The sequence below is a fragment of the Camelus ferus genome, chromosome 13 (assembly GCF_009834535.1).
Source record: "Camelus ferus isolate YT-003-E chromosome 13, BCGSAC_Cfer_1.0, whole genome shotgun sequence".
Taxonomy (NCBI): domain Eukaryota; kingdom Metazoa; phylum Chordata; class Mammalia; order Artiodactyla; family Camelidae; genus Camelus; species Camelus ferus.
The window spans coordinates 26,982,855-27,006,252 of record NC_045708.1 but is presented as its reverse complement, the minus strand read 5'-3'; the positions used below and the strand labels follow the sequence as shown (position 1 = coordinate 27,006,252).

At 54.4% G+C, this 23,398-nt stretch overlaps 1 protein-coding gene and 1 long non-coding RNA gene across 3 annotated transcripts in view; one reads left to right on the top strand and one right to left on the bottom strand.

Annotated features, from left to right (window-relative positions):
* The window catches only part of LOC116667942, a 67,409-nt gene extending 47,876 nt beyond the window's left edge, over positions 1 to 19,533 (bottom strand). For both annotated transcript variants that reach the window (XR_004324943.1, XR_004324944.1), the window contains exon 1: positions 18,906 to 19,533. This is a non-coding gene — a long non-coding RNA (uncharacterized LOC116667942). The remainder of the gene's footprint in view (positions 1 to 18,905) is intronic.
* A 187-nt stretch (positions 19,534 to 19,720) lies between these two features.
* POU3F1 (POU class 3 homeobox 1) lies at positions 19,721 to 21,913 on the top strand. The gene has a single exon (XM_032493893.1). The coding sequence runs from the start codon at positions 19,803 to 19,805 to the stop codon at positions 21,156 to 21,158; it is 1,356 nt and encodes a 451-aa protein (XP_032349784.1). The 5' UTR covers positions 19,721 to 19,802; the 3' UTR covers positions 21,159 to 21,913.
* Positions 21,914 to 23,398: the final 1,485 nt, after the last annotated feature.

The window sequence follows — 23,398 nt, the reverse complement described above, 5'->3', positions numbered from 1 at the left end:
TAACAGGCAAAGAGGAAGAGAAAAGAATTCCAAGGAGCAGCCTGGGCAGCAGTTAACAGCAGAAGAAGCACAGGCATGTTGAAGGTTAGAGCAGAGCCTTCCAGGCCCATCTCACAGCCGTGCTCAGTAAATGTCTAACAACTGGGTCTGGGGGTGGGGGACCCTGATTTGCAGTTATTTGCCAGTGCCTGTGGGGAAAATACCCCCATCAAGGCCAATTTCAAACTACCAACGTGATGCCACCAAGCAAGAAGCTGGAAGAGAAGTCCAGGGGGCACCTGCAGGCCCATACAAGTGACCTCCAGCCTGCAGGAGACTCAAAGGAGATGGTTTCTCCCCACTCCATCCCACTCCATCCCTGACAGGGCTGGCTCTATATGTCCCCTGCCCTTGGTCCTCAAGTGGGGTTCTAGAAGGGAAAAAGATTAGGCATGGGGCAGGGGTGGGGGGCAGGGAGAGGCTAGCTCAGATGTGGCCTGAGGTCCATGTGTGGCCAGATCGCAGAGATCCCCATCCCTGGGAATCTTGGGAGCCAATGTCTCACACGCACACACACACACTCACATAACCCTGAATCCCCAGCCCTGACCTCCATGGTCACTTGGATATGAGCCCATCTGCCTGTAGGGAGCCAAGGTGATTTGAACCCTTGGGATCCGAGGTGGAATGAGGGACAGGGCCCTTCCCAGAGGCCCACGTTCCAACCTCCCACACGAATTCCCTTCAGAGGCCCTTGTCCCCTCCTGTGGGCTCAGATGGAGGAAGTTCTAGAAACCAACTTCAGAGACTTGGGGCTGGGCCAGGCCCCCACAGAGCAGCTCTTCGGAGGGGGGAGGGGGCCTGGAAGCTCCAGGGTTTGCCACCTTGCACCCGCCCTCCCCAGCAGGTTATCAGCGTGAAAACAGGAAGGCTGGCAGTGCTATTAATAATACATGAAGCCGCTCTGCCCTGATCAGGCAGGCAGGCAGAGGCGGGGAGGCAGCTCCAGCCCCAGGGAGGGAGAAAGCCAGGCTGCTGGGGGCCAGGCTGCTGGGGGCCCGCCTGGCTGAGTCGAAGGGCAGGGGTGGAGGGGGGCCCTCTCTTCCTTCTCCACTGCTTTGTGCACAGCCAACACTCAAGGCCAGGTGCTGGGGCTCCCTCTATTTTGCTGAATGTCATTTCCCTCCTTAGCTGCTGCCTGGGTCTGGCAGAAGCTGCAACCAGTATAGAAAACCTTCTAGCCTGGGATGCAGGAGACCTGGGTTCTGGGACTTGGAAGGCCACAGAGGGCAGAGGAACAACCCAAGCTTTGGTGATGAAACAGATCTGGGTCTGAATCCTGGCCCAACCCACCTCCTGTGTGACATCAGACAAATCACTTTACCTCTCTGAACCTCTGATTCTTCATCTGCAAAATCAGAGACTACTAAGGAAAGAGATGGAATAGCAAAAGAATAGATGTGAAACCCTTAGCATAGGTGTCTGGGAAATGGCAGCTGGGTAGTATTTCTGTGACAGTGAACTTGGGCAAGCTTCTTCCTTCCCTGGGCTTCAGTCTTCCCATCTCTAAAATGAGGGTGTTGAACCAACTGATCTCTAAGAGCCTTCCCAGTGCCAGTGAGATTTCCATGACTGCAGGGTGAGGAATCCCAGAGCAGAGATGGGATCTCAGAAGCACCCAAGACACCCCACTCCTCTGGAAGCCCCCACTCTGAAGTGTTGTCCCACCCCAGGTATTCACCTGCGCTAAGACGCTGGGGGCCTATGTGGTTCTGGTCCTCTCTGCCTCAGTTTCCCTAGTTATGATGTAGGGACAGTAATCCTGTCTCAGCTCCCCAAGGAAGGGGTGAGCAGAGGGCAGGTCCCAGAGGAGAGAAGAAAGAGCCCCTCTGGGCTCCTTCTCAGTGGAGAATCACAGCGGGCCCAGTACCCAGGGGATCTCCAATCATTTCCACCTCATTCATTCATTCATTCATTTCTTCATTCATCTGTCATCATTCATTCCACAAATACTCATGGAGCCCCCTCAAGGTTGTGGTAGCAGCTGTCTGTCTGATTCTCCTTCTGTTTCCTCTTTGTCCCTCTGAGGTTCCCTTACCAGCTCTTTTTCCCCAGCTGGCCCTCTAAATGAAAGGACCCCAGAGTTCTCTTCTTCACGGGTGCCTCTTCTCATGCCACACACTCCCCTGGGCCATCTCCCACAGATTTATCTGTCTCTATGGCAACAACCCCAAACCTCCTTCCCCAGAGCAAACTGCTCTCATGCCCCCAGAGCATCCCCCTGTTGAAGCCTCGCAGGCACCTCAAACTCAACCAGACCCAAGTTCAACTCACCATCTGCCCGAGGCTCTCCCTGATCTGGTCCCTCCGACTGTTCCACCTCCATCTCCTCTGAGCCCCACAGCTTCAGCCATAGGAACCACTGGGCTCCCTCCTCTGCCACCCAGCTCCCCGGCTGTGTGCAGACTCACCTGAATTACTGCCCGTAGAGAACAGAAGGCCATTTCACCTGTTGGTCCCAGAAAGCAAAGCAACCACTGGCCTCAGAGTCAGAAGATAAGGGTTCAGGCCTTGGCTCTGCACTTACTGGCAGTGCCACCCTGTGAAACCTCACCTGCCTCATTGTATACAGTCATTATGAAGGTTAAATGATCTGCTTCAGGGGAAGCATTTCGCACATGTCAAGAACACATCAATAGATATCAAATCCAATGATAATAAAGGTGGTGATGATGATGGTGGTATGGTGATGATGATGGTGGTATGGTGATAGTGATGGTGGTGATGATGGTGGTGGTGGTGGTGAAAGTCTACTCACTACCAAGCTTTAGGCTGGAAACAGAAAAGACTAAGAGAGACCTGTCCTCAAGGAGCTCACAGCTTGACAGGAGAGGCTGTAACACAAGAAAACAACTCTACAGCAAGCAATGAATGCTTATGTACTTGTGGGAAGGATGAGTCATTTGGGTGCTCAGAGGAAGGTGGAATTAACACTGCTTGAGTCTTTGTCCAGGATCCTGGACAAGGGAGAGGACACTTGAGCTGGGACTTGAGAGATGTATAGGAGTTCACCAAACACAGAAAAGACAGACCAGCATCCCAGGCTCCAAAGCTCTGCTCATTCTGAACCAGATGACCCTTGTAAGGAACACAGCTGATGCGAGAATCTGGTCAGAGCCCAGAGCATCTTCTTGCTCCCAGAGTGGCCAGCAGGTGGGTGGGCAGGTGTGTCAAAAGCAAACTCATCCAAGTCTGAGCTGCCCCAAGTACAGAGACCCTCACAGGGTGGCCTGCTGGGCAGAGGGCTCTGCAACTGGCCCCAGTCCCCAGGTCTGCTTTCCAGGGCTCTTCTCTCTCCCTTTTGCTGTCTTCTCAAACCTAAGTTCTGTAAGGATATGTCTCCTCACCCATGGCTATGACCTTCTCCCTGTGCCCCATGCTTAGCAGTAGGCACACAGGTGTCTCTGCCTGAGCCCTGGGAAGGCCACACCCCTATCTCCTTACAGATACCCTGTTCCCCTCCACCTGCATCCAAGGGCCTTCCTTGGACCAGGAAGTCTGAGTGCACAGGGGCAGGAAGGACAAACTGGCAGCTGAGTGCCTGTGCATGGAAGTACCAGGACTCAGAAAATCAGAGATGCCAGAAAAAGAGTCTGCTGCCTCTCCACAGCCAGATCCCCTCTCCCCAAAGCGATGCCTGTGTTTCCTGTGTGACGGGACTAAGAGAAAGGAAAGAGGCTACAGATACACCTGTAGTGGGCAGAGCATGGACTCTGGCCTCAGCACTGAGCTATTCCCTGCTCTCTCCCTGCCTGGCTGTGTGGCCTTAGGCACAATTTCATCTTTCTGGATCTCTGTTTTGTCATCTGTAAGTTTCAGTCACTCAACCAATATTCATCAACCATCTGTTCTATTCTAGGCCTAATCTAGGCACAGGAATATTTCGGTGAGTACAACAGACCAGGTCCTGGCTTCAGGAAGCTTTCATTCAAATAGGGGAAACAAACAGTCAAAATATAAATAATCAAATAGGTAATATAATGTTGCACAAGAACAAATGTTCTGCCCAAGACATTAGAGAGGAACAGGGAGGCATCTGTTTTAGCCAGAGTAGGCAAAAAAGGCCACCCTGAGGAGGGGAACATTTGAGAATAAATCTGAGTCAAATGAGCGAGTGAGCACGTGAAGAGGTGGGGAAATCACTCCTGGCAGAGGGAACAGCAAGTGCAAAGGCCCTGGGATAGGAATGAGCTTAACAAGTTTAAGGAGTTACAGGGTGGCTGGTATGGCCAGTGCAGCTGGAACAAGGGAATACAGGAGAGGATGGTAGGAGGGAAGCTCTGCAAGGAGATAAAGGTTGAATCATGCAGGGCCTTGAAAGCCACAGTAAGGACTTGGCTTTTAGCCTGTGTGCGGTGGGAGCATTTAAAGGGTAGTGAGCAGAGGAGGGACATGATCCAGTGAGATTTTAAAGGATCCTTCTGGCTACTGTGGAATCACAGACTGTGAAGCAGCATTGTCCAATGGAAATATGATGGACACCACAGAGACTTTTTAAAGTTCCTAATGGCCACATCCAAAAAGTAAAGAAATGGGTGAAATTAATTATAATAATACACTTTATTTCATCCAATATATTATCATTTCAATATGACATCCATATAGAAAAATTATTTGAGATGTTTTACATTCTTTTTTTCATACCAAGTCTTTGAAATCCCATGTGTATTTTATACCAGTGGCTCACCTCAATTTGGACGAGTCACATTTCAAGCACCCATTAGCTGCATGTGGTCACTGAGTGAGGCAGCCCGGCTCTAGAGGGAGGGGCAGGAGTGAAAACTAGGAGACCAGGTAAGAGGCAATCGTCAGGTACGGGAAAGGCAGGACTTAGAGCTTCATGGGGATGAGGATTAGGAAGAAATCAAGGATGCGGGGGAGGGCAGCTGAGCTAAGCCCAGGTGTTTCTCAACGGTCGGAGTTAGGGTCCATAGGTCAGATTCCCTGGAAATGCTCCGAGTCTGTGAGATTTGTATGAAGGAGGTTTACTGGGCAGGACTCGGGACAACAGTGAGAGAGAGAAGCAGCACTAGGCAAAGGGAGAAACCAGTGTGCAATGCAGTCACAGCAGGGGCCTCAGCCAGTCCCAAAAGGAGCTCTGAGGCTGGCACAGCCCTTCAGAAGTTTCCCAAGTTGCAGCAAAGGGACCTGGCCTCTGCACACCCTCCACCAACTGACCAGCCATTGGATGCAGGCTGTCCCAAGGGAGGGAGCCTAACTTTGGGCCAGGTGCCCCCTTCCACCAAAGGCAATTCCCAGAGACGGTTTCAGCTGGAAGCCATCAAAAGTCCACACACCTTCAGTCAGGCAGCCCGGGGACAGGAGGAAGGGGACCAAGAGGGAGGCCTCCTGGCTCAGATCGCTTCTTCCTCCCGGGAAAAGGAGCAATAATCTCACGGCAGCAGGAGCGTCCAGCACAGGCCAGCCACGTCCAGCATCGATAGGCTGAGCCCAGTGGGGGAAGCCTCAGTCACTGGCAGGACTCAGTTCCAGCTAGGGGCTCTGCCTGTAAACACCTCGCCGCCCCCCACTCTGCAACCCACCTCACAGCCAGTCCTCGGGGTCCAGGGCCAGCTTTGTGGCTCCCTCCTCCCCCTGCTGCTCCCCACAAGGGGGCACATCCCTGCCCCCATCCTTCGGAGGACTCCAATTGCATCTCAGCTAGGCTATTGTGAGGCTTGAATGAGCTTAAGCAAGTGGAAAAGTTTTGTTCACCATGGGGTGCTAGCCACATGGGAGGAGACCATTATTAAGCTCCGGACTTCCTGCCTTTGGAAGAGTGATTCCCTTAAGCCCACCACTTTCTCCTCCTGCCCTGGACTTCCTCCCCAACCCTCCTCTTCTCAGCCTTTCTCACCTGATTCTGTCTTTCTGAGTCTCGGTCTCTCTCTCTGAACCCCCATGTCTATAACCCTCTGCCTCTCCGTGTCTCTTTGTCTTGATTTGGGTCTTTGTTTATGGCTCCTCCTTCTGTAGTTTTACCTCCAACTGGGGCAGCTGAGCCGCCCCACAGGTCTGCCCTGGGCAGGGAGGAGGGCAGGATGGGAGGGCAGGGGGAGTGGCCTCACTCCCCAGGACCACAGCAGCAGCTCAGGGCTCAGCGCTCGCCCGCCCGCCCCTTTGAGCCCCCACAAGGTTCCTCCTCTCACCAGCCCAGCATGGCAGCCACTCCCTGCCCCGGTTCCCGCCTCGAGTCCCAGCCTGCTTGTTTACTGCAGCAGCGTGGAGAGGCTCCGCACCCACACAACTTCCCCGCTCCAAAAGCTCCATGCTGGCGAGGGGCCAGCAGCCCCTGCAGCCACACAGGCAGGCTGCCAGGAGGTGAGTCCCTGCCTCTGGAGCAGCACAGCATCCTCCAGGCTGGGTCACAGCGAGGGTCACAGGCCCAGCCCAGCAGGAGTGGGAGCAGCATGCAAGATTCCCCACGACCCGGGCCCTCCCGACCCAGGGTACCCAAGCCTGGCAGCTGCTGACAACCCCACAGCCGAGACAGAGCATTTCCTCTTGGCTCTTATAGGGATGGGGACTCCAAGTTCTCAAGGGACTTCTCTAAGAACAAGGTGGGGAGAGGAAATACATAAACAGAAGGGTTACAAAAATATAAACACTGACCAGCTCTCTAACATACGCACTCAGTAAGCATAATTGAACTAGTGGCTGTGTTAGGTATTCAGTCAGCAGTTGGATGGATGGATGGATGGATGGATGGATAGGAAGACAGATGGTTTCCAGATTAGCATAGCCCATCAGAACAAGATCTTCCATTTCCTTTGTCCCACCCACAAAATCTTCTTGACCAGGTTTCTTTATTCCCCAAAGACTGAAGCACTAGACTCCTTCCTTGACCTCTGAATTTTGAGCAACTTTTCAATCTCCTCTTCTCTGTACCTTTCCCTGCAGGAAAGGGTGAGGAGCCCAGGTCACAGGCACAGGCAGGTGGTCAGGAACTGAGAAACCACCCTGGCTGGGGTCTGTGTGCTCACATCTCAAGGAGAGGAATGAGGGAGCCAGGCCAGGTGAGCACTGCCCCTGCTACCTCCATCAGAGTTAGTGAAGCACAGGGAGTGTTTCAGGACAGTCCCCATCAAAAAGCAAGTACAGACCCTTCTTTTCTTCCTGCCAAGAGCATCAGCTCTGAGCTGCAACTTGGCTCCCTGAGCAGAGCCCAGAAGACAGGGCTGAGCTATGCAGAGAGATGCTGGGGGTGCCAGGCACTAAGCAGTGAAGGGGATACAGGGAAGATGTGACTGGGAGCCCCAGGGAGAAGAAATTCTGAGGCAAGCCTGGTTGAATGAGATTGACGTGGGCACCCCACCCTCTACAGGGTGGCTTCCAGGAGGCTCAGGGCCTGATCTTGGGCAGGGCCCAGCCAGGACACGAAAGACTCTGGAGCCGTGATGCTTTCAGGACCACCCACCTCACCCATTGTGGGGACCGTGACCTCTCTGAGTGGCAGACACTGAGTGTCTGAGGAGGCTGGGAGATGGGAAGAGGCTGAAATCATCAAAGAAAGCCCAACTGTCCCCCCAGGACTCTTTGTGTTGATGTAAAAATTAAATGAAGTAATATAGTAAAGTGCTTAGAAATATAAGTAAGTAAGTGCTCAGGAAGTGTTAGCCATCAGCACCTAGGATAGCACCTGGCACAATAGCAGGTGCTAAATACTTGTTGAATGAATGAATGAACCAATGAATGAATGACTCCTGCTCCCACTTAGCTCCTCTGCCTCAAACACTGGAAGATACAAGTCAATACTGTCTCTGTGGCTACTGAGGAAGATGTGCACGTTAAGCCCATTCCAACCCCAGGGGCTTTGCACTTGCTATTCCCTCTGCCAGGAGTGATTTCCCTCATACCCTCACATGAGGGTTCACTCCCTCACTTGATTCATCTCTGCCACTGGAAATGAGAAAGGGCCCTAACCACTGCCTACTGACAGAGCTCCCAAAATTGTCTCTCCTTTCCTGTACACACACACACACACACACACACACACATATCCAGACAATTCTAATTAGACAACTTCAATGTCCCCACCCTACCCAGGGTTAGGACTAGAGCTGACAGGGGCTCTGGTCTGCAGGTGGCCCCTCCCATATGCTGATGGCCATCAGTGTCCACACATGACAAGGGCTTGTCCAATCCATAGAGTAGGTCATGCTGTCCCCAACCATACCCCTCCCAATTAGCCTTGGCAAGAACTACAGTACCATACCATGCAAACAGTTGAGTCCACTACATCATGATTTAAGAATCCCAGCTCCAAAATAGCAATAATAATAATCCTAGCTCTATCACTTAAGGGAAAAAACATAATTTTCTTGAGCACTTAGCATGCGCCAGCCACTGAGCTATGCTCCCTACAGAACAATTAAGCCAGGTAGGCATGATCCTTATGTCACACCTGGCTGAGGCAGAATAAACTGGCTACGTGCTCAGGCTGTAGAATGAGACAGGGCTGGGTTTAAATCTGAGCTCCTCCACTTGCTGTGTGACCTTGGGCAAGTCACTGCAGCTCTCTGAGTCTCTGCTTCTGCCTCTGTATTGAGGAGATAAGACAGCCACCACCTTTGAGTCTGCTGAGGACCAAAGGAGATGGTGGATAAAAGTGCTCCTCTACTGCCAGGCATGCAGCCTTCAATCAAGGTCCGGCCCTCCCCTTCCCGCCTTATCTCCCTGGCTCCCCTGCCAAGGTTTGCAGGCTGGGACTGGTCTTCCCCATGGTGCCAGGCACAGGGCTGGGCCTGGCCAGCACACACAGAATATTCCTGCTCGTTGGTAGATTTTCTCAAGGCCTGGATTGCAGAGAGCTCTCCCTTTCCCAGAGCCTCCTAGCAGGGGAATCCCTGCCCCAGGCAGCACCAGGAGGAACACTTTGGAGGAAAGGCCCTTCCTGCCTCTGAGCTGCTAGCTTATCTTAGAAGCCTTCACCAGGTTAGAGCATGTGTCCTAACCTGAACCCCAGATCCTGTCCTTGGGCTCATTGGGTCTGAGTTCCTACCTAGAAAGTAGGCAGCCTGGCTTCTCTAGGACCACGGCCGCCTACAAGCCCACTAGTCACTCACCCCAGTGCCTGGAGCTCTGACCCTGCCCCAGCCACTTAACTGGACCCTGCCTTATGCCGACGAACAGCCCCTACTCACACCAGCTGCCTAAATCACCCATTCCAGAATCCCAAGCTCCAGACTGCCCACTCAGCCCTCCAGCTGCCATCAACTTCTCCACGGCTGTCACTTTTGCCCCACCCAACCGCCCCCGATGTGTGCACATTTAGAGCCTGCAGCCAGTCCACCCTAACCATGCCCTCTGCAGGGCCCTGAAGCCTGGCAGAAAAATCACCGAGGCGCTTTGACATTAATCAAAGACACTCATAAATAAATATGTGTAAATCATATGCAAACCAAGGTAGGAATTTACATCTTCTGCTGCTGAGTCAGCATCTCCAGGCATCAGGGAGGCTGCCTGCAGCTTAGGAGGCTTGGGACAAGAGCCCTCCTATCTAGGGGTCCCACCGAACGATCCTAGATGTATCGTCTGAGATAGATTCTTGAACTTCCAAGTTGGAAGTATCAACCACCACGATTGCCTACTACCTGCCAGGCATTCCATATACTAGCTCCTACAGGCATTAAACAAGATAATGTGGAAAGTGCTGAGAATGGGACCTGGCATCTCACAAGCACCCAATATACGTGGGCTATCATTATTAATATCGCTGAGCTTCAGTTTCTTCATTTGTAAAGTGAGAATAAGAGTTGCAGTGGGGAGGGGGTAGCTCAAGTGGTAGAGTGCACGCTTGGCATGCACAAGGTCCTGGGTTCAAGCCCCAGTACCTCCTCTAAAAATAAATAAACCTAATTACTTCCTCCCTGCCCGGGGGGCGGGGGGAAGAGTTGTACCTAATTCATTGTGTTTTGGTGAGGACTCACAATATAAACCCAAGTAGAAGCCCTTAGTACAATTCCTGCACACAGTAAGCACTCGATAAATCTTAGCAATTCTATTAAATAGCATGTGTCCATGCAAACAAGTCCTGGAAGATATAGCCAGTAGGAGTAGTTAAGAGAGGGGAGGCAGAGAGATGAACAGGGGACTTCCACTTTCTGTTTCTTGTATTTCTGAGGTAAAGAATTTTGACAAATGAGTTTGCATGGTTTCTATCATCAGCAAAAACAATAAAGCTATTTCTATTGGACGGAATAAAAACCACCAAGACAGAGACCCTGTCCTGGGAGCATCCACTTCTCGGCCACCTCCTCATGGTTCTGTAGCCTCCCTACTCAGCCTCCCTACTCATCCTCCCTCCCATACGCGCTCTCCTCTGAACCTGGCCAGGAAGAGCAGTTTGCTCTGGACACAGCGTTTATATTAATAACACCTTATGTGATTTTCCCTCTCTGGCAGGACAAGCCGGCCCAGGAACCCTGCAACTTCTCCAACAGGCTAAGCCAGGTCTTCTTTCTCCCACCTGCCATCAGGGATGGGGCTTGGACCCAGGTAAAGGTCCTCTTTCTTAGATGTGGTCCCATCCCTACAGCCCACAGACAGGCCATTATGTCTGTATCCGTTGTTGCTTCCTGACCCTCACTGCTCCTCCCTGCTCCTGTCAGTAGCCTGTGAATCGAATCTTTGGATCCTACCCATCTTCATCCTGGTCACAGATAGAGAATTCTGGGCAAGACCGGGGTGCTCTGGGCCCACTACCCAGCACCCTTTCCCTTCAGTCAACCAACCAGGAACAAATAAGAAGATGTGCCCTCTTCCCTGAAGCCCATTTCCTCTGAGACTGAAAGCCACTGTCTACTTTCTTCTGAAACTGAAGGCCAGTATCCCACCACCCCATTCATTTAGAAAAAAGAAGGAAAAGAGATGACAGTGCCACAAGCATGTGGTCCCCCAATAGGCACTTCTTACTGGTAACACCTTAGACCAGGGGTGGGGCCAGGTGCTGGGAGACAGAGATGAATCAGAACCGGCTGCCACAGGAGCTCACAGTCCTGCAGGAGACACAGAGATACAAAGGGTGATGACAGCACAGGCCTATATATGCTCACACAGAGGTGGTCTTCACAATACAGTGCAGAAATGGGGCAGAGGTCGTGGCTTAGTCTAGAGAGGGAGTGAAACGATTTCTCGGAGTGGGTGACCCTTGAACTAGGACCTGAAGGATGTGATCAGAGGATGGGGCTGTGGGGAAGGCACTCCAAGGAAAGGAAACTGTGTGCACAAAGCTAGGGAATCATTAGGACCCAGTGTGTTTGTAGGAAAGAAGTTCTGTGCCGCTGGTTCAGCGGGTCGGCAGGGGCAGGGCCAAGGGCACTGTGGGCCTGATCATGTACACGGTTGGGAGCAACAAAAGGCTTCTCAGGAGGCAAGTCTTCATGACCAAGCTGTGTCTTGGGGGAGCATCCTGATTTGATTCAACAAAGGGACTGCAGGAAGGAAGAATGGTCCTAGACCAGTCACTAGATTTATAACCTATCCACTTCCCCTATTCTGTTAACCTCAGTTTCCTAGAGCCACTAGGGTATAGGCTTTGGCTGTCCCTTGAGATGCCCAGAGCAAGCAGGCCGATGGGCCTACAAATGGAGGTAAACTGAGGCCCTCTACCAAAGAGCCCCTCCCGGGTAGAAATGAGAGCAGGGACGTGAGTCTGGCACATACTCTGTTCTCAGCCACAAACAAAAGTTGAGACTCGAGGGTGATTTTATCTGCAATGACAAGTCCACCCCCAGGCTCAGACAGGTATTGTTCCAAGCTCAGCAGACATCCCCAAGTCAGACAGATGTCCAGGGCGCAAACAGACGTCGCCCCCAGGCCAGGAAGATGTTGCACCAGGCCCAGACAGATGCTGTGCCAGGTTCAGACACATGTCCTGGACCCAGACAAAAGCTGTCCCGGGGCCAGATAATGTTCTGGGCTCAGCCAGGTGTCCCAGCCTCAAACAGATGTTGTCTCCAGCCCAGGCAGATGCTACTCTAAGCTCAGACAGATGTCTGCCACCAGAGATATATAAAGATGCTAAGAGGTCCCTGGGAAAATATAATTCCTAAATCCTCCTTTGCCACTTCTGCCCTCCACCTGCTACTCTCAAGAAAGCTGAAGAAGGCCAGCATTGAGCCCAGCCAACTCTCTCCAGACCCTCCCAACTTGTATCAGCCAGGGAGCTATATCATTCTGTCCCTCCCCCGACTCCAGGCTAGACTACTTCATGGGGCAGGGGGAAGCACATGCAGTGAGGCGATGAATGAGGCACATGAACAAGAGAACAGGGCATCTGTGCCATCTGTACCGTGGTATACAGTGATGTCCAGGCCACCCAAGCTGACTCCATGGAGAAAGGGGCCTGGGAGGGTTATAGACTCGGGGACATAGAAAACAAACTGGTTACCAGCGGCAAAGGGGGAAGTGGGGGAGAGATAGATTAGGAGTTTGGGATTAACAGATACACACTACTGTATATGAAATAAATAAACAAGGATCTACTGTATAGCACAGGGAACTATATTCAATTTCTTGTAACCAGCTATAATGGAAAAGAATCTGAAATATATATATATGTATGTGTATATATATATATATGTATGTATATGTATGTGTGTATATATATATATGTATGTATATGTACAACTGAATCACTTTACTGTACACCTGAAACTAACATTGTAAATTGACTACAGTTCAATTAAAAATAAGAATAAAAAGAAAGAAAGAAAGGGAGAAGGAAAGAAAGAAGGAAAGAAAGAAAGAAAAGAAAGGGGCGAGGGGGGATCAGAGGAAGGAGTGGGTTGATGTAAAGACCAGGCCCACTAAATCTGACCTCAAACCCCCACACTCTGGGCCTGGAGGGAAGAAGTCCAGTCCAACCTCATACTCATGTACCCTGACCAACACCCTAGGAATGTCATTACTGGATAATTTAAAAATAATTACTGCTCTAAATCTAGGCTGCACTAAGCTAGGGAGGAAGTCAGGAATAGAGAGGCTGGCCTAGTGTGGGCATAAAGTAGAAGATAGTCCCATTCATCAGCTTGGTCCTGGCTGGAAGCATGACCTCCCATCCCCAAAAGCCCTCAGAGGGGCATCCCGGACCTGGAAGGAAAAAGTACTTCCCCCTGATGGCCACACAGCTCCCATCAGGAGCTAGAGTTGTGTGCAACAAAGCTGTGCAGAAGTGGGGTTCAGAACCATAGGTGTTGGATTTTCCCAGTCCACAGCTGGAGGAGGCAGCCTCTAGACCTGGAGTGGAGGAGTGAGAGGCTGACCTCCCATCTCCCCATCTGCTGTGAAAAGCCTCAGGCTAGACTCAGTCTCTTCCAGAGGGGAGTTCCGAGAAGCAGCCATTCATGAATATGTAAATTAACCACGAGCCACGCCCCCAGCAGGTGAAGTTGGGGCTTCTCTCCAGCTCCACCTACTCCCCCTCAAGAGCTTCCTGGAGGCTGAGGAAGGTGAGGTATAGCCTTTAAAGCCACTTTCAAAGGGAAGCACTGTCTGACACAATTACAACCACTAATGCACACATATTAATACAAAACAAGCACAAGCACCCTAACACAAGGATAAAAATACTTATGGGCATCTATAAAGTACAAACACGAATTCATGCAAGCATGCTAACATACAGTCACCCACATATACATGCACACAGGCCCCCAACACACTATTGTAAACACTGTAATGCACACAAACACAAAGGAACTCCCCTCCCTCCCTTCCACCCCTCCCAGGCTGCCCACCCTCACCCCTCAGTCAGGCCACAAAGTCAACACCAGGCTCAGAAAGGCACCTCACTCCTCTAACAATGGCCACAAAAACTTAAATTATCCCTTGCTGCTCCCACCCCACCCTGTGGTGGTGAATTTTGCAGCCATTCAGATAAAAAGTGTGTTTTTTAAAAATAAATAAATAAATAAAGGAGAGAGAGAGAAACTCAAACCCAGCCCCAGCCTTTTAGAGTGATTAATCCCCACTTACGATTTACCGATTTGCAGAGAGCGAGTTCTGCATAACCGGACTGTGGGCATTAACACCAGCTCGGAGGCTGCCATTCTGCTAAAAATGAAAGTAAATTTCAAGAGCAATTGACCACCTCTAATTTGAATATTCCAACAATGCACTGGGAGGAACCTCACCCCTACCCGGAGACCTAGGGGGCTGAGGCAGGGGAGAAAAAATACAAGGAAAGTTTCATCCCTAAGAAGTATTTCACTTTTTATCTTTCCATCCCTTAACCAAAATTGAGAGATCGGGAACTTTAAATGAGACTGCCAAAGGCAGCCACGCCTCTCCCACTCCTCTGTTCCTCTATGCCAGGTGCCTGTGAACACAGCAAGGACAGAGGAGGTAGGACATCTGGAGGAGCTGAGTTTAGAGGGGTGGGGCTCGAGAGCTTGAGTGATCACACGCCACGTGGGAGAGCTCTCTGGACGGCGGTGAGATCTGTGAACCTGCCTAGCTAGCACCAACCTGCACAGAGGCTGAGGATTCGCCTATCCAGGCTGGAATCTGCAGCAGCCAGGACCCTGCCAGACTCTTCCAGTCAAAAACACGTTCCAGCACAGAATAAGCAGGGTATGGGCGTGGTCATGCCTGACACTGCTTAGCAAGAACTGGTTAGGGGAGCAGGCAGGTTCCGCTCCTGCTCACATAGCCTCTTACTCACCCCTGGCAGCCAGGGAGGAAAACCAAGCCACACTTTCCCTTTCCAAGTTTCCATTAGGGCAGTGATCTCATCCTGCCTTCACAAGAACCCAGTGGTGACCATCCCGCCCAGCTTACAGACCAGGATACTGAGGCTGAGAGGGATCGGGAGGTTGAGACTGGTCCAAGGTCATCCAGGCCTGAGTCTGAGCCAAAATGGAACACAGAACCCTTGACACTCTGAGAACACCAGGTCTAGGGCATGAGAAGACTGGCAGGAGGGAAAGGAAGTGTGAGCGCTGTGAGTGCTGGCCGCGTCCCACCCCACTTCCAGCCCAGCCTGTCTCAGACAAAGACTTAAAGCCCATGCACACGGAAGGGCATCCTAGGACACGAACTCCTCCAGCCGCCCTCCCCACTGGCTCGATCTCTCCTCTCTTTAGCTCTGCTCAGCACTCCTGACTTGAGAGGAATCCAGGTGGAGTGTCCTGCAGGCAGTCATCCCCCAACACTGAAAAGGCCTTAGGTCTGTGGCTGTGTGTGCTCCCAGTGTCTCCTGCCCTCCGAGGAGGACCCCCCTGACCAACTGACAAGACACAGAGGCCAGGGAGAGCAGTCAGTCCCAGCTGCCCCCTCTTCCTCCCTCCTTAATCTTGTTCTGTGCGCCATCATGTCGGCTCACCCATCTGGGACATGAGTCTGGAATATTACAGTGCATGTGTGGCTGCAACGATGCTGATGGGGAGCATGGTCGTTTGCTAGAGACCGCATCTGAATCTCTCAGTCTGGCGTGTGAATGTAGCTTGTGGGGGTTTGTGTCTGTGGTCTGGGACTTTGCAAAGAGAGTAAGCGGGGCTTGTGTAGCTGTGGTTCATCCCCACAGAGCCTCCCCCTGCAGCCCCTCTGGCTCAGAGACCCCCCACAGCGAGGGCCCCATCTGCTGGAGGCTCGGTGACCTGTGTCAAATGAGCAGGCGCTCGGTCACACTCCAGAGCCTGGAGGAGGCCTTGCCACTCTGGGAAAGCCCGGGCAGCTCCTGGCCTGGGGGCAGGCTGGGCAGGGGCCCCTGCTGGGGAGGGAGGCCCGGGAGCCTCTGAGGCTGGCGGCGACCTGGCTGGGAGCTGCCCTCCACAGACAAGGAGAGTGAAAAGAATATGAAAAGAAAGGGCTTTCCCACTTCCTTAGGATGAGTGGGACCCCAGAACCACATGGACTGAGCTCTAGGCTGGGTACAGCCCGTTCCTCTGCTCTCTGATCCGCTGTGCAAATGGGTTAGTTCCTACAGGGTGTAGGTGTCTGTGTGATGCGTGGAGTGGGCCTCTCTGTATCTGTGCACTGGGTGGGAGAGGGTGTGCTCACGTTTGTGAACACACGAGGGTGTGCCCATTTGTGTGAAGAGACAGTGCCAGCTGACAACCTCCATGCTTGTCACCCCAACGGCCCGTAGGTCTCCTCCATTTCTGTGTCACCGAAGGAATGCCTATTTGAGCTGATTTCAGCCTCTGCGTGGGCTCTGCGAATGTTCCCATTGAGACACAAGCCTGTATTTATCATTGTGTGTTGGTTTATGTGATTCTGAATATCCGACCTAATGATGTAAGTCCATGTGTTCCTATTGTGAATCTGTATGTTTGTCCCCAGGCCAAATTGCATGTATGTATCTGTGTGTTATGTGTATTTTCATGTGTGTGAAAGCACCTCTGTTCACATGCCTAAACCATCCTGTGTCTGCATGGGTCAGGTGGGTGTCTGACTTCCATGTTCCAAGTTTTCTCCATGGTCTGTGAGGGTAGGGCTCCTGGAGAGAGGCGAAGTTCTGTAGCAGGTGTCTCTGCCAATGGCCATGGCACAGCCCCCAAGGTCCCACCCAGAATCTCTTGGAGCAAGAGCAAAGGGGATGTCGAGACTTCCTAGGGAAAACTTAACTCTCAAATACAAGAAAATTTTGACTCAAGACCCAACCCATATCTTTGTAGAGGATCTGAAACTTCCAAAGCAGAGAAAAGAATGTTACTCTTTCCTAGTTCACACTGCTGTTAACCCCAGGGTAGCATCCCACATGAAGAAGGCATCTAAGTTATATGCTTTGCTTTATCCTTGCAGCTTCAGAGCAAACCTGAAAAGCAGGCATTACCGTTCTCACTTTAAGATGTAGAAACTGAGGCTCCAACGGGCAAAGCAACAAGCACAGGACCACAGGGTTGTTAAAGGGGGTAATGGGACTGGGACTGAGATATGCTAGCTGACAAGGTGGTAACCTAGGAGCATGACTGCCTGGCTTGGCTGCTGCCACTCCTCAATTGAGCACAGACCTGGGAAGTCAGCTTCAGGAGTGCCAGCTGGCCAGAGATAGGGTGGTGAGCTCTCTCAGCTATGACGGCCAAAGCCGCCTCCTCCGCAGTCACCCTTCCCCATCCCACAGCCCTGAGGAGAATGATGATGAATGGGACCTCCATGCATTCTGTGCCCTCAGACAAGCCTCAGTTACTTCATCTGTGCACTAGGAGAACAATCCTTGTGCTCTCCCTCAGGGCAGGTAACATGACAAATGACAAGCACTTCATAAAGCACCCATTGCTCATGGTGAGCATTCCAGACGTGACACCTGTCCACTCCAAACACTTCCCTTCTTCCAACAGACACTGAGACAGATTTCTAGACTCGAAGACCATCAGAGCTGGAAAAGAGGTTACCAGAGAGGTCATCTAGTCCAAACCTCCACAACCCCACTCTACAGATGCAGAAACAGGTTTAGTTAGAGAGGGCAAGTAATCTTTCTAGTCACTGGGCACCAACAATAGAAACAACCACAGTAAAAGCCCTTTCTGACAGCTTTTCCCTTCCATTGTCTTGTACCACCCTCTGACTTACCTTAGTGAGACAGGTGGGCTGCCTACGGTACTGTTATCCCCAGTTTACAGGTAGAAGAACCAAGTGCTAGGGAGACTGGACCAGAGTTATTTTTGCCCAAGAAGATAGTGGCAGTTCCAAGTTGGAAGCCCAAGCTTCAACGTCATGCATGATTGGTTAGGGCTGGCATGAGAGGACACTTCACTACAGAATTCCCAGCCTTGGTCCTACCTCCTGGGCCTGGGAGAGAGGCCAGGAAAGTGAATGGACCAGGAAGTCCTGGGCTGCCTTAAGGTGATCAATTCCTGAGCCAGAGTCCAGAAAAGCCCAGCATCCCTAGCTAAGTTCAGACCCAGGGCTCCATCACAGCTCTTGCAGTGAGAGTGGTACCTAAGGAGCCTGCTCAGGACAGTAGCCAGTGGCAGACATAATCCTGCCTTGTCCCATTCCATCCCTTGGGGGATAGGCAGAGGCTAGTCCTATGTGCTCAGGGCCTGAATGAGCACAGTCTGTGCCCAAGGATGGCCCTTTTCACTGTCAACTCTGTCCCAGTCATCCTTGGGATCACCTGAGCACCCCCCCCATCACCCCTCTTTACACATTGAGGCTTTATTGCACAGGCCTGACTTGCCAGTAGGATCCTAGCTGTGTCCCCAGATCCATTCTGTGATCTAGGACCCCCCAGGGCCCTGGAATCTATGAACCCATTGGAAGCAAGATCAGGGAGAGAAAAGAGGTGGTGAGCTGGCAGCTGGAAGACTCCCCGAGAGCCAAGCCTCAGCGTGGGGAAGACATGGAGACTACAGCTCACTCTACTCAGCCTGCAGCCACTGTGGCACTGAAGAGCTGCTACTGAGGCCACAGTCCACTCAGGATCCTTCAGGGAGTCCTCAAAGATCTGGTGGAGTAGGTACCCCAGCCGCACTCCGCACCTTTCCAAGGCCTCTTCAATTCCAGTTCCCTCTTCAGCAGCCCCAACCAAGTGTATCAAACTCCAGCCCAGGGCTCCCTGCCAGGCTGGACAGCTCCCGGACTGCACTCAGGATTTCTGAAGTGCCAGGGCCCTTCCCCAAGTCCATGCCACTCCTCACCCAGTGCAAGCTTCCCCGGGGCGTGACCCTGCCATGACCCAGGACAATGAGCCGTGCAGGCAGGTAGGAGAAAGAGCGAGAAGGCGGCGGTGTAGGTCAGATGCCCATGGGCCCAGTGTGTCCACCATCCCTGTCGGCAGCATTTTCCCGGAGCCACAGTCTCCACCTCGAGGTCTTCTCACTCAGGAACCCCGGAATCAGCCTGGTTACAGAAGCTCCCGCGTCCCCGCAGCATCGCTGCCGCCGGCGACGCCGGCTGTGAGTCACCAGCGCGGTACTCACCTGGCCCGCGATGCCCGAAAGGAGAGCCCGTGAGAGGCATGAAGCTGGGGCCGGTCCAACTCTGCCTGCGCCGGACGCTTTCTCAGGGCCGTGGAGGTCGACAGAGTTGCGCTGGGTGGTCTAGAGGGTGACGAGGGAAAACGAAACGGGACGGGAGGCGCCCAGAGGAGAGCTCCGTGCCCGCTGGAAGCCGAGAGAGGCGAAGCGAGCGAGGTGAGCAGTCGCGCCGCAACCGAGCAGGGGACCCGCGCCGCCTCGCGCTCGCCGCCGCCGAGACCCGCGGGAATCCCGGCCCGCCGGCAACGGCACTGCTGTGGGAGGAGCGCGGGGCTGAGCTGCTTCTCGGAGCCCGAGCGCCTCCCGGAGCCAGCCATCCCCGCCACGGCTTCTGGCCGCCCCGGCGGGAGGCCGGCGGGAATTCAGCTCGCGTGGAACGTGGGACCTGCCGGGCTCGGAGTCTCCAGAGCCAGAGGAAAGCGGGGCCCACGCAGCCAGGACGAGAGGGGGTGTGGCCCCAGTGCCACCCCCCGCGCCACTCCCCACGTGGCGGCCGCGCCCCCGGGGCGTGAGTGTGTACGCGGACGGTAGGGGGACTGTGAATGAAGCCCCAGCGGCCAATCAGCACGGCCGGCGCGCGGGACCCCGGGAGCGAGGGCCAATGGCGAGCTCTGGGCGGCCGGGCAGGGAGACAAGCAGGGGCGGGGGGCGGGGGCCGAGGCCGGGGGGCGGGAGGCGGCTCCGCGGGCAGCCAATGGGTGGCGGGTGGGGTGGGGCTCCGGAGCGCCGAGCGGGTCGGGGCTTTAAGCCGGCGGAGCGCGGCGGCGGGGCCCGCAGACGGAGCGGAGCGGCGGCGGCGGCGCGGAGTAGGGCGCGGGGCGGCGTAGGGCGCGGGGCGGCATGGCCACCACCGCGCAGTACCTGCCGCGGGGCCCCGGCGGCGGAGCCGGGGGCACGGGACCGCTTATGCACCCGGACGCCGCCGCGGCAGCGGCAGCGGCGGCAGCCGCCGAACGGTTGCACGCGGGGGCCGCGTACCGCGAAGTGCAGAAGCTGATGCACCACGAGTGGCTGGGCGCGGGCGCGGGCCACCCCGTGGGCCTAGCGCACCCCCAGTGGCTACCCACGGGAGGAGGCGGAGGCGGCGACTGGGCCGGCGGCCCGCACCTGGAACACGGCAAGGCGGGCGGCGGCGGCACCGGCCGAGCCGACGACGGTGGCGGTGGCGGCGGTTTCCACGCGCGCCTAGTGCACCAGGGGGCGGCCCACGCGGGCGCGGCATGGGCGCAGGGCGGCACAGCGCACCACTTGGGCCCTGCCATGTCGCCGTCGCCTGGGGCCGGCGGGGGCCACCAGCCCCAACCACTCGGTCTGTACGCGCAGGCCGCCTACCCGGGGGGCGGCGGCGGCGGCCTGGCTGGGATGCTGGCAGCGGGCGGCGGAGGCGCGGGGCCGGGCCTGCACCACGCACTGCACGAGGACGGCCACGAGGCGCAGCTGGAGCCGTCGCCTCCGCCGCACCTGGGCGCCCACGGACATGCACACGGACATGCACACGCCGGCGGCCTGCACGCGGCGGCGGCGCACCTGCACCCAGGCGCGGGCGGTGGTGGTTCGTCGGTGGGCGAGCACTCGGACGAGGACGCGCCCAGCTCGGACGACCTGGAGCAGTTCGCCAAGCAGTTCAAGCAGCGGCGTATCAAGCTGGGCTTCACGCAGGCCGATGTGGGGCTGGCGCTGGGCACGCTGTACGGTAACGTGTTCTCGCAGACCACCATCTGCCGCTTCGAGGCCCTGCAGCTGAGCTTCAAGAACATGTGCAAGCTCAAGCCGCTGCTCAACAAGTGGCTGGAGGAGACCGACTCGTCCAGCGGCAGCCCCACCAACCTGGACAAGATCGCGGCGCAGGGCCGCAAGCGTAAGAAGCGCACGTCCATCGAGGTGGGGGTCAAAGGCGCGCTAGAGAGCCACTTCCTCAAGTGCCCCAAGCCCTCGGCGCACGAGATCACGGGCTTGGCCGACAGTCTGCAGCTGGAGAAGGAGGTAGTGCGCGTCTGGTTCTGCAACCGGCGGCAGAAGGAGAAGCGTATGACCCCCGCAGCCGGCGCCGGCCACCCGCCCATGGACGACGTTTACGCACCCGGTGAGCTGGGGCCGGGCGGGGGCGGTGCGTCGCCACCCTCAGCACCCCCGCCGCCCCCGCCGGCCGCGCTGCACCACCACCACCACCACACACTGCCCGGCTCCGTGCAGTGACCCCGCGGGCCGGGCTCCCCGCCGGTGCGCGGCGAGGCGCCGCGCGGCCTGAACTCTTTTTGTTCGGTTGCTTTGGATTTTACAAAAAGCTCAGAAACTTTCGAACAAAACCAAACACCCGGACGACCCTCTCCGGCGAGCGGCGAAGACGGCCGATAGGCTGCGTCACCCGAGCCCTGAAAGAGAGGAGCGAAGATCCGGAACGCGCCAACTCCACCCCGGGCATCCTGCCCGCTGCCTGCTCCCTGCCCCCAACCCCTCAACGACCCCCGCCCCTGCCCCCCGGGCTGTTCGGGGCCGGATCCCGGCAGCGGCCTCCCCACAGCGACAGGTAACGCGGTACGGGGTTAGGGATTCCCCGGGAGAGAGGACGAAGAGAGGAGGGTTTCCCATCCTTCTCCCCGGCGCGGATTCCCGAGCCTGCGGGTCGAGGATGGGGGACTGTCACTTTATTCGCTCCACGCCTCTTCTCTTCCATAAGGATGAGCCCCATCCCCCTTACCCTTCCTCCGGGCTTGGTTTTTTACGGTTTTTATTTATTCATGGAGCCTCTCGGCTCCTGGGTTCCTTCTAACTCCGCCCGCGCCCTTAATTTAAATCGCTGTATACTGTATTTATCGGGGCCCCGGAGGGGAGGCCGCGAGAGCCGCGTCTGTGTATAAAAGCAGGAAATAGCCAAAGCTTTAATCTAGCCTAATTTATTTTTTCCCTTACCTTCCCCTACCCTACCCCCAAGAAAGCAAAACAAAAAAAAACAAAAAAAAAACTAACAAAAAAAAATTCGAGTGTTCATTTTTCGTTTCGTTTTATCCGAGCTCCGGCTCGGTTCCCGGCCTCGCCGGAGGGGTCTGCGCTCCCAGGCACACCCAGGTAGGAAGGGGCTTCTGCCCGGCTGCAGACCGACCACCGCACTGCAGGGCCCCCGTTCCCCGCGGGACCCCGCCCTCCTGGCCACAAACAAACGAAACTTGGAAAAGTTGGAGATATTTTTTAACCAGCTGTAGAAATAAGCCGTTCCCTGAGAACCTTCTGCCTGAATCCTTGCAGCTTCCATCCGCTCCCTTTCCTGACCCCTGGGATGCAGGATGCTGGGGGAGGCCTGGAGAGAAATTCCCCAAGCCTGGGGTGAGGCGGGAACCATGTATATATGTGAGATATGTACACACTGGCGGGGAGAAAGAAACATTTTGTGCTTGGTTTTTATTTTTGGTTTTCCGGGTTGCACTCCCTTCCCATCCTAAAGGATTTTGTACACCCACTAACCCGAAAGAGATATTTTAATATGATTTCCAGATTTCTGATCCATCTCTATTTATTTTCTGGATGTTTTTGGAGCTTCCCCCTTCTCCATTTCTTGTTCTGTTTGTTACCGTTTGAATTTAAATTTTGTTATTTTATTTTTATTATTTTTTGGAACAATGTTTTGGTGCATTCTCTTTGTATCTTTATTGCAAAAATGATAATAATGTAGACTGGGAAGTTCCCTTTATATTTATGTTATAGTAAATATTTTATTACTCACATAAACATGTACCCCAGGGCTGTGTCCTGTCCTCTTTACTACTAGGGCTGGGTTGGTTTGTGGGGAACCTCAGGGGATATCCTGATTCACCTCCCCAAAAGTTCTGGCCTCACTGTCTTGCAGAAAGGTGACCTTCCAGGCCAGTATCAGGCTGCCTGTTACTTGGGCAACAGTCGGGCCCCTGCCTCAGATGAGTGAGGTTAGGGAGGATGAAGCTGCCCGTGTCCCCTCCCACAAACAGACTCTACTGCAACCAGACCAGGGCCTAAGACGCTGCAGACACCTACGGGATTTGGGTCAGCCATCCCTCAGGCACAACTCAACTGCTCTTCTGGGTCAGTGAAGAAGCCTAACTCTCTCTACCTGGACCACCAGCCCAGCATCTTTGTATCCTCCACCTGACACCCCTCACCCCTGACTTTGTTTCACTTTGTACTCCCTGGTGGGGCCCAGGCCAACTTCATCATTCCAGGTCCTGGGCCAGTAGGAAGCCACGTCAGGCCCCGCTGGCCCACCCCAGCTAGCTTTCCACCCTCAGACAGTACCCAAACCTGCCTGAATCCACTGGGAGTTCTGACAGCTTAGACAGGGGTGCTGTGGGAGTTGAGCAGCCAGGGAAGAGACCCCTGCCTGTTTGCTTGGGCAAAGCCAGTCCTTCTTCTCTACAAACAACCTGCCCCAACTTCTTTTGTGGAGCGGGAGCACAAACAGCTGGGCC

Bases quoted from the DNA above. Each gene is read 5' to 3' on its own strand.
- POU3F1 (XM_032493893.1), top strand. From the start codon at position 19,803: ATGGCCACCACCGCGCAGTACCTGCCGCGGGGCCCCGGCGGCGGAGCC.